The following is a 16,815-nucleotide window of genomic DNA, read 5'->3' as shown; positions in this document are numbered from 1 at the left end:
AATTTGAATCTAATTTACATACTTCATATTCTGCTGTTTTCCCAGTGGTTTGAAAAGAGCTGTAGCAATGAATGTCTTTTCCGTATACATAGGTGTTTTCAGTGAATAAAACAAGTCTGTTAGGTCATTGATGTATTTCAGCTGCAATATATTCAGAATTTCTGATATCTGTCCATTTCCCCACTGTATCTGCAAACGACCATTTGTCCCTCCTTCCTGTGAGTCAAGCTGTTAAAGTAAAAGAAAACACCAATTTTGTAAACCATCTCTCTGTGGTAAATTCTGTAGCAGTAACACTATAAATGTTTTTTTAATTTTTTTATTGCAAATATAGTGATTAATATATTCTTACCAACACAGAATATCCATACAATGATCTTTTCTTGTAAGTAGAATATCTTGCAGTGCTATCAACATATGAATATGTTTCAGTAGAGTTCAGTTTTGTAAACACAGTGTAAACTTCAAAGTATGGTGGAGGCAGTTTTAGGTTGCATTCCATTTCAACATCTTTCTCAGAACTTGCCTTCATTGAAGCATTTGTGCCAAATCTGAATAACAACAAAGTTACAAATTTTTAATTTCAAGTGAAATCAAATGCATGCAATGGTGATTTCTTCCTGCAAATCATATCTGAAATTTTAGATTAAATCACACATTTTCTCATGGGGAATGTTTTTAATTGCATTAAAAATATTTTTTGTAAACTTGTATAGAATCATTACACACTGCATTCGAGTAAATAATGGTATAAATTCCCTTAAAACTGCCAATAATTATTACAAAAAACCCACACGTTTATGACAATTTAATTTTCCTTCACTGATTTCACTGCATCACATGCTTTCTGATATGGGGCACAACTTCTCTTCCTTCATTGTCTCCCTTCACCAGCGTCACCTCTATTTATTGTAAAAGAGTAAACATCCATCATGTTTGCAATCTACCTTCCATCTTTAGGAAGTGCTGCAGTGAATCGTTTCACTAACCAAAGCTTGATGTGAAGAGGAGGTAATAGTATCTTACTCAGTTGAACAACTTGTTCTGTTGTTACCATGTTTTATGGACTATAAGATGCTATGAACTATAAGAAGCACCTTAACTTTTATGCAGTTTTCTTTAAATAACATTTTTACCATTTTTATTACTAGACTGCAAAGTCACATGAAAAAAAAATCTTAGTTTTTAAAGCAAAGGTGACCTCTAAAATCCTTGAAAATCATAATCTGAACTTTCTTCTACTTCTTCCTCTTTGTCATCACCATTGTCCTCTTCATACATAAGATGGTCCTCACTGCCATCAAGAGTGTTACATCTGCCGCACTTCTTGAAAGGTTTGACACTGATGTCTTCTCTCACCCTGGTCGTGACTGTTTTATCCACAGACAAACTTGTTTGATAGTAAGTTGTTTTAAAGCTCCCTTCAGTGTGAATTCATGTTGGGTTTCGTCCATCATACATTTGTTCCATTCCTCTCTCAAATACACTTGAAATGTTTTATTTATAGAGACATCGAGAGGTTGCAATTGTGTAGTAAGTCCTCCTGGAATAATAATAAGCTCTGTATTTCCCTGTCTCAATTTCTCTTTCACAGAATTTTTCAAATGACTACTAAACTATCCATATATAAACTGGCCATTATAGAAATCCAGCACAAGAAGAGAAATCTTCTTCAATAAAGCACATTTCCTTCTCTCCCACTCTCTGTTGATCCATAACTGCATACAAGCCTCATCCATCCGATCCTTGTCATATACATGAACAACAACACCTGGCAGTATTTCAGAAGGTTTTGGCATTGTTTTGTGCTTGAAAATTATCATTGAACAAAGTTTAGTACCACCAGCACAACATGAAACGACAACAGGGTAGTGCATTTCTTCATGTCCACTTGTTTTTATAGTTACAGTTTTAGTACCTTTCATGGCAACAGTTCTATTGCTCAGCACATCAAATGTCAGAGAATTTCCATCCATATTAACTATTTGGCTTAGTTCAACACTGTTTTCTTTCAATATTGAATAATAAAGCAATGGAAAGATATAATCTTCTCTTCATACCTTTGTGACATTTTCTGAGTTATTTTGGCTTTGGTTTGCATGCTAAGTTCATGACACTTTATAAAACTGTTGCACCAACCAACTCCACCCTTAAAGACTTTTAAGTTCCACTGTAGCACCAGCTTACGTGCATGTATTTGAATCATTTTTGTATTAATTCCAATACCATTTTGAAGGTGTCCTTGAGTTCATTTCAATTGTTATCTTCTAATTTTGGCCATTTTACATTCAGTCCTCTATTTTCAGATTTAGTCTTCCTCATTTTTTTTCAGTTCTTTTTTCCTGGCATGCCAGTCATGAATTGCTTCTTTCTGTTGGTGGAGGGCTGAAATGCTGCTCAGCTGGTCTGTCTCCATATTCTTCTGCATATGCTATTACTTTCATTTGTAGCCTCCCTCATATGAATAACTTTTATTTTTTTCCATTACAAAACTAGCTATTAACAAAAATATTGTACTGTTACCGATGACACAAATCACTTTGAATTCAAGTACACTGGGACGGCAGACTGCAGTGATGCAGCATAGGGTAGGTACTGTTCTGGGTTTGTGATGGTGGGGTGGGAGGGAGACAGTGTTAACAAGCTTGTGAATCCCTGCTACTTATGGTCGTCGCATTGGTTCACTACTGTTACTAGCTGTATCCAGTGTTGGCATACTGAGATAGGTTTCCTGCAGCATTGAATATATGGCCATTTTTAAGGCTGGACATTTTTATATTAATTTCGAGTATAAGATGTGCCTGAATTTTTGAGGCAATTTTTCAAAGAAAAAAGTGCAACTTATTGTCCATTAAATACAATACATTCTCTGAACTGATCTTGAGGGGTTTTATTTTGAGCCAGTTAGTTACCTTCCAAAACTTGTCTTTGGTTTGGCTGTTCTATTCACAAATAAATCATAGATTTTTTATGTAGTTGGATTTTTGATCAAGTAGTGTACAATCTACATTCAAATCCCGAATATTGACCATGAATGGTTTTCATATTTCACACATTTAACCTCTGATTTGAGAGGTTTTCATACATCTCCTTGTGGGTACTGAATAGGCAACAGGTACTGACCCAAAAAAATTTTCATTTACTGAAAGTACATCTTTCAGGCTATGTTCTAACAAGTCTATAAATAACGCCCACTGACATGGATCATAGATGACATTTCATAAGTTCAAAAAACCTTCAATATCACAAACAAAAACTATATGGTCTTCATCTTTAAAGAATTTTATTAATTCCTTTTCCCTTTTGCTTTCAGTCTTGGTCCACATAATTCAGCGGCATCTCTTGTCAGATTCAAGTCACGAGTTAAATCATTTACTTTGTTTTGATAATATAATTCAGATGCAGAATCTTCTTCTGGTTTGTAATCACGATTATCATTGCATTCATTTTCTGAGCTGCTCTCATGTTGCAAATCTTCAGGTGGAACTGGAAATAGGGAGAGATTTACTATGTTTAATTGGTCATTACACCACAGAAACATTAGCATGTTTTATATCCATCTTACTTTTGCATTATGACCTTCACCATTAACCGCACAAAAATAATAATTCTACACATGATTTTGTGACTCCCTCCAAACCACTGGAATTCCAAAAGGCACTGATTTCCTCTTCCCATTTTCTTACAGTCTCAGACCCTCAGCACTTGTATGGCATAACTTGGGTGGTATCCAGCTTTTTTCTTGATCACTAAGCCTTACACAAAAGTATGCATAGTAGACTTTGTCATTAGACTATTAAAGTCCCTGTCTTTGCGTATTTGTGCTATTCAAACACTTATGAGAATATAAGAACCTGCAAGATTACATTCAACATCATAAATACAACATCACAGATTGGTAACATGTAAACAATAGGGTAAAGTTTCTCACCTACCAGCCAGATGGGCGTGACAAACACGGTCGACTACTTTATCTTAGTAACCTACAATTTCCCTTACTTGTACTAAAATTTCTCTGCATGGAACTTAAGTTTAAATGAAAAATGAATTTACTTGATACTGATAGGAAAAAAACTAATAACAGATCTGAAATCAGTGCAAAAAAGTACCTCTGGAACTGAAAATTACACAATATAAAAAATCATGATGCACAGTGTAATTAATGAGAATGTGCTGAACTGAATTGGGGAGAATTGAAATTTATGGCACAGAATGACTAAAAGAAGGGACCTGTTGACAGTACACATCCTGAGGCACCAGAAAATTGTCAATGTGGTAATGAAGTGAAGTTGGTGGGGGGAGGTGATGAGAAGATTGTAGGGGATTGAATACAGAAATCAGGTTCAAATGGATGTAGGTTGCAGTAGTTAGGCATAGCTGAAGAGACATGCACAGCATATACTAGCAAGGAGAGCTGCCTTAGACCAGTCTTCAAACAGAAGACTACAATAGGTATTTCTGTCATCCACTATACAGAAAATTAAGTATTTTAACTACATCATGACTATATATATATATATATATATATATATATATATTTTTTTTTTTTTTTTTTTTTTTTTTTTTTTGCAGGAAAATCAGGGTATTTAATTATCTACATATTTTAACTGTCCTCAGCCTGTATTATTTATCAATTCTGCATCTCTGAATATGACTATTTGGAGGAAATGATTTCAAGCTGTCTACAACAGAAGAAACAAATAAAATTTTATTTTTTCTTCTCAGATCAAAACCCAAACCTGCATGCCTTTCAAGAATGTGCATTCCAGGAGACTTTCTAAAAATGGAAAAAATGTTGTGAGTGGTATATTACCAGTGGAGGTGACTAGTTTGAGGGAGGTAGTGCTTAAAATGTAGTTCAATGGGCACTATAGGTGTTATAATCAAAGTTTGAAATCAAATCAGTGAAGTGGTGTGTATGTTTCATTTGGTTGTATGGAAGCAGAGCATTATGTTGTGGCAAGGAAGTTGCTCAATTTGCTGGTATATCAACATGGCTGTCCCATGCCTCTACAAGGAATGGTGCACCACTTGCAGACACATAACACAGCATAAGAACAGTGGTTTCAAATCTGACAGGAATTACTGCTATAAATGAATGCAGGTCCATTAAACCAGTTGCCTAACCAAACACTGTAGAGGGAACTGCATGCAACAGACATTTGGAGTTCGGTACCTTGCTAATTGACATTTTTCACAGTGGCACACTTCAATGGGCCGAACAACACAGAAACACTACAGTGGATCCAGAATGAGATTTCACTCTGCAGTGAAGTGTGCACTGATATGAAACTTCCTGGCAGATTAAAACTGTGTGCCGGACCGAAACTTGAACTCGGAACCTTTGCCTTTCACGGTCAAGTGCTCTACCAACTGAGGTACCCAAGCATGACTCATGCCCTGTCCTCACAGATTTACTTCTGCCAGTACCTCATCTCCTGCCTCCCAAACTTTACAGGAGCTCTCCTGCGAACCTTGCAGAACTAGCACTCCTCAAAGCACTTGCCCACGAAAGGCAAAGGTCTCAAGTTCGAGTCTCGGTCTGGCGCACAGTTTTAATCTGCCAGGAAGTTTCACTACAGTGGATGATTACAGGCATGTGTTGTCCAAAAAGTCACAATTTTGCTTCTTTTGAAACTATGGAGAGGTATTAAGTGCACCAACAGACCAATGAGACATATAATTTGCTGTGTGTTAAGAGTTTAGTTCAGGCTGAGGGGGTTTTGATAGTTTTTGGGGATGTTTTTTTGTGTCATGATTTGGGCTCACTCATTCAGGTTACTATGAACATGAGCCAGTATGTTTACTTCAACATGTTTGGCAAACTTGTGTTGCCCTTTCTTCTAGAGCTTTATGATGAATGCACTGTGGACAGCCCTGTCTTCCAAGATGACAACAGGGTTGCAAGGATTTTTTCCTAGTTTGGTGAACACTTAGGCATCAATAGTCCTGCTAAATCACCCCATCTTGATCACATAGCATTATCTGAAACCGTTTGGATAGCAGGTCAAACATAGCAGTCAACATCCCCACAATTTGGTAGCTCTACGGGATCTAATCACCAATGAATGGAATTAGCTCATTACGGAATATGTGAAAGAACATGTGGACTTTCTCCCTAACCAAACTGAGACCATTATCATGGCTATAGATGGTGTTAATGGCATTAGCATTACAATGAGGTGACAAAAAGCATGGGATACCCCTAATATCAAGTCAGACCACCTTTTCCAATTGGAGTGCAGCAACTCGATGTGGCATGGACTCAGTAAGTCATTGTAAGTCCCCTGGAGAAATATTGGGCCAATTCTCACTCTATAACCACCCATAATTGCAAAAGAGTTGCCAACACAGGATTTTGTGCAGGAACTGGCCTCTCAATTATGTCCCATAAATCTTCAATGGGATTCATGGGATCTGGGTGGCCGAATCATTTGCTGGAATTGTCAACAATGTTCTTCAAATCAATCATGAACAATTGTGGCCCAATGGCACAGCACATCATTGTTTGGAGACATGAAGTCCACGAATGGCTGCAAATGGTCTCCAAATAGCCAAACATTACCATTTCCACTCAATAATCAGTTTAGCTGGACCTGATTATCCAGTCTATTCCACGTAAACAGAGCCCACACCTTTATGGAGCCACCACCAACTTGCACAGTGGCTTGTTGACAACTTGTTTCCATGGACTCGTGGGATCTGCACCACACTTGAACATCATGATCAGCTCTTACCAACTGAAGTCGTGACTCATCTGCCCCGAGCACAAATTTCCAGTTATCTAGGACAAATTCCCTAACAATTTCCAAAATGAAATGTTGCATGCATCTAGCTCCAACTAACACGCTGTATTCAAAGTCTGTTAATTCCCACTGCGTGGCCATAATCATATCAGAAACCTCCCCACATGAATCATCTCAGTACTCTGCCAATGCACTGCATTTTTATACTTTGTGTAAATGATACTTACACCATATGTATATGTGCACATTAATGTCCCATGACTTTTGTCATCTCAATATATGTCTCCTGGGGCTGATTAAGTCTTTTGTATATTATGCATTTTCTTAATGGCAGCATTACAGTCAGTAGTAGCTAGATTTTTCTATTATGAGCATGAAGTTTATTTCTATGGATAACTTATGAAACACACTAATATTGTTCTATATGTATCTTTCAATTATTTCAAAATGTTCCTAATTATCACTGCAAAACAACTTAAAAATGGTAAAATTCTATTCAGAACATAATGAGCTACGTTTAAAAAATAACTGAACTGTGCTAATGGACTGAGCTAAAGCTGCTTCTGTCATCCATCATGACAGATCCTTCTTGTCTCACTGGTCATGTAAAATTGACACATGATTATGAATCTTCAACATGTTGTGTCCAAGTTTGTTGCACTTTCATCACTATACATTTCAATATTTATTAAGAATGAGTACTGTAATGAACAATAAGTCATTTGGACCATGTATGTTCTCAAATTTATGATCTTAACCTTTCTTCAATCTTATCTGAAATGTTTTAAACTCCAACTGTAAAATAGTGTATGACATGCTAACACAAATAATCCCTGTGATTAAAAAACAAATTTCATAAAATTACTGTACTACAAAAAGATATATTTTTGTTTATGTGAATATACGTTACCACAGTTGTTCTGTTGTGCTATTGAGTAAATTTAATTTTCTGTAAATTATTTATGATTTACTGTTCTATGTTTCATTCTTAGTATGACTTTATCTTTACTGATGTACTTTGGAATGATGTTAACTGGATGTGAGTTGGTTGTATGTTGTCTGGCAGGAAGGAAGGATGGAGAAATGGAAAGTTTTTTCTGGATTTGCGTATAAATGGAATGTATTTCACTGAGTGAACATTGTAATTGATGGCAGCAAGGCATCTAGGACTATTAAAAATGAAAATTAGATACAAATCAGTTTGTAATTTACGTTATTTCAAGAAACACATCAACCTATAAGGTTTCCAGACCTACAAGAGAACCTGGCTTCCAGACACAGGAAATTCAAGCAACAGATTGAAGGAGATCCTTAAAAAACAAGATGAGTATTTTTTCTTTAAAACTACCACTAGACCTGGTCAACAATATTTTAACACAATGAACATGTATTACAATTAAAGAGATTCCAATTGTGAATAACAAATGAGGTTGTTGAAGTGGTGGCATTGTGACCATGATACATTTACGTTTGGATTTTTGACTGTGTTTATGTTTCAGGTGAACAAAAAGGATATAATTGTGTTGCAAAGTGGAATGATTTTAAACTAAATACAGTTTGACATAGTACATGTGAAGAAGTTTTGGAATGATGCAACACTATGGACATACATGGTTGTAAAAGGTTGAAGCATTATTAGTAAAGTTGATGCCACCTACCCAATCCAGGACAATAATAAGCTAAGTATCAATTAAAACATTTATTTTTGTATTTTCTCAGTCCAGTGTTGTGTGAAAATTTTAACTGGTTTTTTCTTGCATTGACAATTTATGAACAAAGTTAAGAAAAAATGGATCAGGATCAGAACAATGAAATAAATATTCCGGACCTGCCAGCTTCAACTAGTGACTTTAAACAGGACATAGCCAATAAGACATGTTTCAGGATGTATTAGACAATAGTCAACCCAAACAGTTAAGGTGAACTGGAATGATGAAAATGACAAAATTAATGTTTTTTGGTTTTTTCATTATAAAATTATTTGGAGTTTTCTGAGTAAAACAAATCAAGTTTCACCCTTCTAAGTGAATTCTAAGTGTGTTTTTTATTGTTGCAAAGTTGACACGCTGTGTAAACGGTTGTAGCGACTTGGTGTGTCACCTCTGATGGCACTGCCCGCTGGCTGCAAGCAGGGTATCTCTGTGGAATTAGACAGTGTTTTGTTTTCCAACGTTGTAAGGTTTTATCTCTGTGATAAGTGACTGTTCATATTGGTAAACATAAATGCTATACCATGTGTGTTGACTTCTGGAGTTTGCTTTGTGTTGTTTAGCTGTTTAGTTTTGGATATTTGATAAATTTTGCTCGTACCTGTTATACGTATTTGGTTTGTGGGTATCAATATGCTCCATTTCAGTAATCGAGTGCTTAAGAAAAGGCACAATGAGTGGAAGAGGAAATCTTTTGTTGTTTTGGAGGGACATGCTGCTCAGACTGCTTCACCGACTACTCGAAATGAACGTGATAGAACTTCCTCCAGTAAGAAACTTTGTGACAGCAAAGAAAAATTTGAAAACTATGAAAGTGACAGTAATGATGTGAATGAAATAATGAACATTTCCTTGCTCTCTAATATTTTGAAACATAACATATTATGCCAAGTTTGCCAAGAAAGAGGACTGGAATTGAAAATAACTTCACACATTGGTTTGGCATACAAAATGTTATTGAAGTGTAACAAATGTGCTGCAGAGATTTTGTTTTCTAATTCTAACAGTATTTCTCATAGTGGTAATAGTGCAAAGAAGGTGTATGATATAAATGTTAGGCTATTGTTTGGCTTGCATTGCATTGGCAAGGGCAGTGCTGCAAGGACAATGTTATGTGGAATTATGAATTTGCCAAAACCACCAACCAAGTTTGGATTTTATAATGAATTGGTGGGCTCTTCTGCTGAAGATATTGCTCAAGCAACAATGAAGAAAGTAGTTGAAGAAGCTATGACAGATAATGGGAATTGTAGAGATTTAACTGTTACTTTAGTTGGATCATGGCAATGTAGAAGACATAAATCTCTAAATGGAGTTGTGACAGCTACCAGTGAAGACAGTAGCAAAGTAATTGATGTTGCTATTCTCTCAGAACATTGTAGATGTAAGGGCAATACCAAGGATGAACATAGTGAAGGTTGTGAAGCAAATTTTCTCGGAACGAGTGGAGGGGTATAAAGCTGTAGAGGAACTCAAACCTTGTGGCAATGAAATTCACATTAAAAAATAGGAGTGCATTAGACATGTGCAGAGGCGCATGGGGGCTCACTTGCGCAAACTAAAGCAGACATTGTGATTCCACAAGCTTAGTGGTGGTAAGACCCTTGGAGGAAGAGGAAGATTGACAGATGAAGCAATTGATAGATTGCAGAGGTATCATGGGTGTGCAATTAGGCAAAATACAAGAAGCATTGAGCATATGAGGAGAGCAGTATGGGCATTATTTTTTCATACTGCATCGACAAATGAGCACCCACAGCATGCACTGTACCCCACAGGTGATGACTCATGGTGTAAGTACCAATCAGGAAAGAAATATGCCCATAAAAACAGTTTGTCGAATGCTGTAATTGACGTAATTAAGGCCGTATTCAGAGATTTATCACAGTCAAGTTTATTGTAAAAGTGTTGACATGGGAAAACGCAAAATCCAAATGAAAGTGTAAATAACTGAATTTCGATTAGGATTCCCAAAAGAGTGTTTGTACAGATAAAAACATTGCATTTTGGAGTGTATGATAAAGTGGGAACATACAATGAAGGAAACATTATCAAATGTGATGTGCTGAAACGTTAAGGTTTCCAACCAGGACCCAACACCATTTCCACAATGCACCTAATTGATGAAGAAAGACTAAGAGGTGCAGCAAAACGAGACAAAAGCCTACAACATGCAGCAAAATGGCACAAAAGAACAGTGAAAAGGAAACTAACATTGGAAAAAGAAGAGGATGCTGATAATCTATCACATGGGGCAAGAATGTATTAAAAAACTTTGGAAGCTATGTCCCGTAACTTTAAAATTTTCATTTTTGAGGAACATTTTCTCAAAAACTGCTAACAGTACATCAATGAAATTTATACACAATATTGTTTACTTCTTTTCCTTCATTCTTATAACAAATGGTAAAAAAAATTATAATTCTAGCGTTATAGAAGAAAAAGTGTAAAATTTTAGAGAAAAAAATTAGTATCTGTTTAAAAAAAATTGTAAAACAAAAACCAATAAATATTTCTTAACATGGCGTTATAACTTTGTAGAGAAATATTCACTGAACATCTAGTCCAAATTTCAGAGCAATATATTTAACAGTTTTAGAAAAAATGTTCCTTCTATTTGCTGAATTTGACATGGAGGAGATCGATTGTGCTGGCTCCCCTTAAATGAAATCAGTGCAGACTCAGGATTTTTAGACAGTAGTGTGTTAGATTCGAGTTGAGACTGTGGGAAACAAGTACAGTCACACATACGCAAAACGATGCTGAGTGAAAAACCCAAACGGTTAAATTTAGAAGACATGTTTACTGCATTAATGTCATCAATGGAAAAAGAAGTGAAAAACGAAAAAAATTGTGAAAAACTTGAAAAAAACTGTCATCAATGGAAAAAATTTGTGAAAAACTTGAAAAGTGAATAGTCTTAGAATGTAATGTCATTAGAGCAGAGCTTAATGCACAAATTTCTATGGAGAAGTTGACAAGTATCTCAGATCTGAGATAGGTGCTGTTGAAGTTGGATGTAAAGATGCTCTTGGAGACACTAGTAAACAAGCTGTAAACTTTATAAATAAGCTAAATGAAAAAAATATACAGTAATGCCTCAGATGTAGATGAAAATGTTCAGAAGATAGCTAAGCTAACAGACTCAAATATGTCAGACTTACACAGTGATGTCACTATTATCAAAAAAACAAGTACAACTGTTAAAAGATGAGGCTTATCTAAAAACATTCTGCAATGTAGGACACCCAAGTTATCCTACTATCTACTAAAGAGTTTCACTGCTGACAAACTTTTTCATCCAGATGGTTTTATACAACATTGTCATGATAGTTTTCTCCGTAATATGAGTGTGAATTAAAAATTAAATTTATTAAAAGATCATTAGAAGGGGAAGCCTTGTCATGTGCCACCAACTTGACTGTAGCAATTTAACCACAGATGAATTTGAAAAGTGTTTATTGAAAAAGTTTTGGTCTGACACTGAACAGGCAAGGATAAAGAGTGAGTTTTTAAATGGTTTGATGTACAGGGAGCAGAGAGGGGGTATGAAAGAGTTTTGCAAAGACCAGATCATGAAACTTTAAAATTTTCATTTTTGAGGAACATTTTCTCAAAAACTGCTAACCCGACATCAATGAAATTTATACACAATATTGTTTACTTCTTTTCCTTCATTTTTATAACAAATTGTAAAACAAAATTGTATAATTCAAGAGTTACAGAAGAAAAAGTGCAAAATTTTAGAGAAAAAAATAAGCATCTGTTTGAAAAAATTGTAAAACAGAAATCAATAAATATTTCTTAAGATGACATTATAACTTTGTAGAGAAATATTCACTGAACATGTGATGAATTAACTCACATAGATGCACTTAAGAGAAGGCTACCAGAAAGAATTCAAATGGGGTTAGTTTATGAGCCAGATGATTCAGTAGACCAGTTCCTAAAATACGTAAAGAAGTTGGACAGGGCGTATAACTGGTTTGGCCAATATAGTACTGATTTCAGGAGGCCAAACTGGAGTAACCACGATCATAATAAAAATGCTAATAATAATGACAATTTTAACCAAGGACATAACAACAACACTCTGGGGAGGAATGGCGGGAATCCAAATAATTTTAGAAATTATCAGGAAGTAGAACCAAACCATGACGATTAACAGTTTTATGAGAATAGAAATCCTGGGAACAGAAATGGTGGTAGGAATTTTGAAAATAGATGTGGACAGTGGACAAATAATAACCAGCCCCCCCCCCCCACATGTGAGAGATAATGACAGTAGAGGTGATAGGTTAAACTGAAACCCTCTTGGTTGGCAGAAACATTGGTGAAAAGCCACTTTTGACAGTAAACAGAAACATAAAACCTATACTACACTGCTTATGTAAAATTCACAGAGTTAACATCTATTTGATCATTTTCTGAGTACAAAAGTAATGTAGGTGGATGTTTTTCTGTTTGTAGTAAAAAAAACTTGTTCGATTATACCAAAAAGGTAAGGTAATGGAATTTTACAAAATGTACAAGTATATCAAACTATGTTGCACACCCTGAGTACCCAGTAAACAAGTAAATGTAAAAGGTTGTATAATTGCAGGAGTAATGAGATTAGCACACAGTGTATTATACACAATTCTTGGTAAATTTTGATGTAATGATTACATACAGCAAAATAATAAAACATGTAAATAGTGTAATGTCAGTTTCTATCGTTAGAGGAAAAGCTATACCAGTTGTGAGGTCTGCTGCTATGTGGTGTTTTGTGTGGTTGATCTATTGTGTAATATGAAGCAGGTGATTTTTCTTACGTGATTATTATTATGGAGTACTTAGTGGAGTAATGAGGTGATATTATGAGGATATGAGGTGAAGTTATTATGTTGATGCAATGAGGAGATATTTGATGTATTTAATAAACTACTGATCTACTAGTGATGTAATAAGGAGAATGATCAAACAAATTTCGGGCTTGCAGCCGGTCGTTGTTCAATACTTTGCACGATATTTCAACTGGGCACGTGCCAGTCATCTTCATGTGAGCCGTCGCGATGGCTCACCTGAAGATGATTCGCAGGTGCCCAGTTGAAATATCATGAAAAGTAATGAACGACGGCTGGCTGCAAGCCCGAAATTTGTTTGAACAGTCAATTCGCCGGGAAAATTTTAAAATTCACAAGGAGAATGATATTTGCTAAGGACTGGTTAGGGAGCCTGTCTCTTCTTACTTTGGAAAAGTTTATGAAAAACACACAAGCAAAGTTTGTAATGCAAGTTGTTTTTGGAACAGATGCAAGTAAATACTCAATAAAATTTATGCAGAAAGATTGAGTCTATGTGCAGTGTGACATCTTTTGTAATTAGGCAATATGTCAGAAATCTGTACACTGAAAGATGATTAAGCATCTTGATGTTAATTAATGTGAAGAACGTGGCACTTGGAAATAGGAAGTAAACTGGAGAATGTTTTTAGTGAATTAACAACTACACCTATACATGCTACATACTTGTACACTGTTCAGAGGTAATGAGAAGCGAAAACTGTTTATTTCGGAACTCATGAAATTTTTTATACTTACACTAAATCATATGAGGTAAGTCAGGATGACACATTTGAACACTTGATGGTTGATGTATTCAGTACTCAAAAGGCTTTATAAACTGAACTAATTATTGTATCAGACTATATACTTGAAACATATAATTGTTTCATTACTGTTTCTGAAAATCTGTTGAGAGGTGGAAGTTATATTGTTACTTTTCTGAAAACATGATGAGGTTTATACTAGGTTTTTGAAACATTTTACCCTGGATGGGAGACTTTATGCTGAATTTGTCTTGTGCTTGGTGTGCACCAAGTGTTACAACTACATAGTGACTTATTGAAACATGTAATGATCAGCATTTATCTGTACAGAAATTCTAGTTTTAAAGTGCTTCAACATGACCATATCCCACACAATGACTTGTAAATATCTTAGTGCTATTGCATTTTTTCTTTGATGTTTTGTTATTTATGTAACTAACTATGAGTATGGGGATGGTTCTTGAACGATACTAACACATACAAAGCTACTTTGCCATTGAATACTATACCTATACCCCATAAATAGTGCATAACTTTTCATCATCTTTGTAAATACTTTGAAGATACTGTCTGGTAACTAGTAATATACGTATACTATGAACTACGTGTAAACAGTGTAGAAGGCATCATGCAATTTTACACAGATGTCTATGACACGAAACTCTGAAACAAACAAACCCTACCTTCACCGAAGTGCGTAAAAGGTATTAGAAGAGTTATTGAAACCGGTGGGTACTTGTTCATAAACTTTGAAACATAATATCATATGTGTACAGTATATAATTTTGTGTATTACCTAAGTGGACATTGTTCAGTTCTACGTAACTTTAAGTGAATTTTCAACCAGAAATGGTATGTAAATTTCAGACAACCCCATGATCTGGAGGAGGACATTTTCATATTTGTGCTTTAAGTGTTGGTTACATGACATGTTTCTATGGACACTCACCATAGGGGCTTATAAATATGTTATTTCATTGATGATGTATAGTATCCTCAACCATGAGTTGAACGAAATTGATAGTGAAGTTGGCTTTGTGTCTAAACACACTTCATGGTATCCTCAACTAGACTTGAACTTAAATTGTCAGAAAGTATAGTATCCTCAACCATGAGTTGAACCAAATTGATAGTGAACTTGGATTTGTGTCTAAACACACTACATGGTATGCTCAACTAGACTTGAACTTAAATTGTCAGAAAGGACTTTTAGTTTTGTGATAGATTTTACAGTATGGTATCCTCAATTGAAGTTGTGCCATGTTAGCACACCAGACTTATATTTCAACTACTATACACATAATCTAGTATGTAGAACACAGAACTTTACCAAATGCTTTGACATTTTAGTGGTTTCTATGCAGCACACAGTATTTCATGAACTACTGACAATATAAAATGGTATTGTAAGCCATGGTAGTGCCAAAAAGGCAAAGAGGACTTGCTTCTGAGATACGGTATCTCATTTTTTGGTTGTGAATTTGGTATCATAATCTGCAATTTTGCAAGTGGTATTGTATTTTACAGTTATGATGAAACTAACAGAAAACACTGTTTTCAGAACAGTATTAACTTTTCAAAAAATTACTTTGGGATGTCCAGTGTATAAGAGAACAAACCATTTATCTTATTATTTTCTGCATCCAAGTTAAAATGTACTGATTGTTGAGTGTTAGTTTTAGTCTTGATACTCTTAATACATTAATATTTGCTTTACAATTTTGTCTTAGTAGAAGTGTTTTCTTAATATTGCTAATTAGTATTTGTACAAAATTCAACAACATAATTACATCTGACAAAATGTAAAATTATTTTTGTGAAAAGCAAACTTTTTTTTATTTTATTTTATTTAAAAAAAAGATGAGTTAGCATTTGCTTTTCACATAACTTCAAATCAGTTAAGAAGTCATTTTGACATTTCTCTGTTTCTTTCTTTTTTTTCTTCAGATTCTGAGAGCCTTGATTACCTTGCAATTTTCTTATGAAATATTTCATATATGTGATTAGGGAACATTGGATTCTGAAGCTGATACACTGTGAAATGTTGTAGGAAATACCCTGGGAGTTGTGTCCAATCCTAAAAAAAAAAAAAATCATCAAGACCATCAGCAGAATGAAGAACCGTCGGGCACCACTCTCCAATTCAGCGCACAACAGCTGCCACTTTATACCCGTCTTCAACTATTCAGACAACCTATGATGCTATTTCGAAAAAACTTGTTTTACTGCATGTTCCACTTTTCAAATTTGTAAACATTGTGCATTCCTGCAAGACTTTCATTCGCAGTGGAATGCAAGCAAAACTCTCAGTCGGTGTGTAACAAGCAATAAGCCATTTGGACCACGTATATTTTCAAATTTATGATCTTATAATTTCTTCAATCTTATCTGAAATGCTTTAAACTCATACTGTAAAATAGTATATGACGTGCTAACACAATTAACCCCTGTGATTAAAAACAAATTTCATAAAATTACTGTACTACAAAAACATATATTTTTGTTTATGTGAATATATGTTACCATAATTCTTCTATTGTGCTACTGAATGTAATGTATTTCACTGAGTGAACATTGTAATTGATGGCAGAAAGGCATCTAGGAATATTAAAAATGATAATTATGTACAAATCAGTTTGTCGTCTATGTTATTTCAAGAAACACATCAACCTATACGGTTTCCAGGTCTACAAGAGATCCTGGCTTCCAGACAGAAGAACTTTAAGCAATGGATTGAAAGAGATCCTTAAAAAATAAGATGAGTATTTTT

The 16,815-nt window shown here is 35.0% G+C and overlaps 1 protein-coding gene across 1 annotated transcript in view; it reads right to left on the bottom strand.

Moving 5' to 3' along the window:
* The window catches only part of LOC124555064, a 704,233-nt gene that overhangs the window by 319,798 nt on the left and 367,620 nt on the right, over window positions 1-16,815 (bottom strand). The window contains exons 41-42 of the mRNA XM_047128850.1: window positions 353-551; window positions 23-228 (exon numbers count right to left, since the gene is read on the bottom strand). Coding sequence (XP_046984806.1) covers window positions 23-228; window positions 353-551 — 405 coding nt within the window. The remainder of the gene's footprint in view (window positions 1-22; window positions 229-352; window positions 552-16,815) is intronic.

Source organism: Schistocerca americana, chromosome X (assembly GCF_021461395.2).
Source record: "Schistocerca americana isolate TAMUIC-IGC-003095 chromosome X, iqSchAmer2.1, whole genome shotgun sequence".
In the NCBI taxonomy this organism is placed as follows: domain Eukaryota; kingdom Metazoa; phylum Arthropoda; class Insecta; order Orthoptera; family Acrididae; genus Schistocerca; species Schistocerca americana.
Note: the sequence above shows the minus strand (reverse complement) of the source record. Positions and strands in the feature narration are given on the sequence as shown.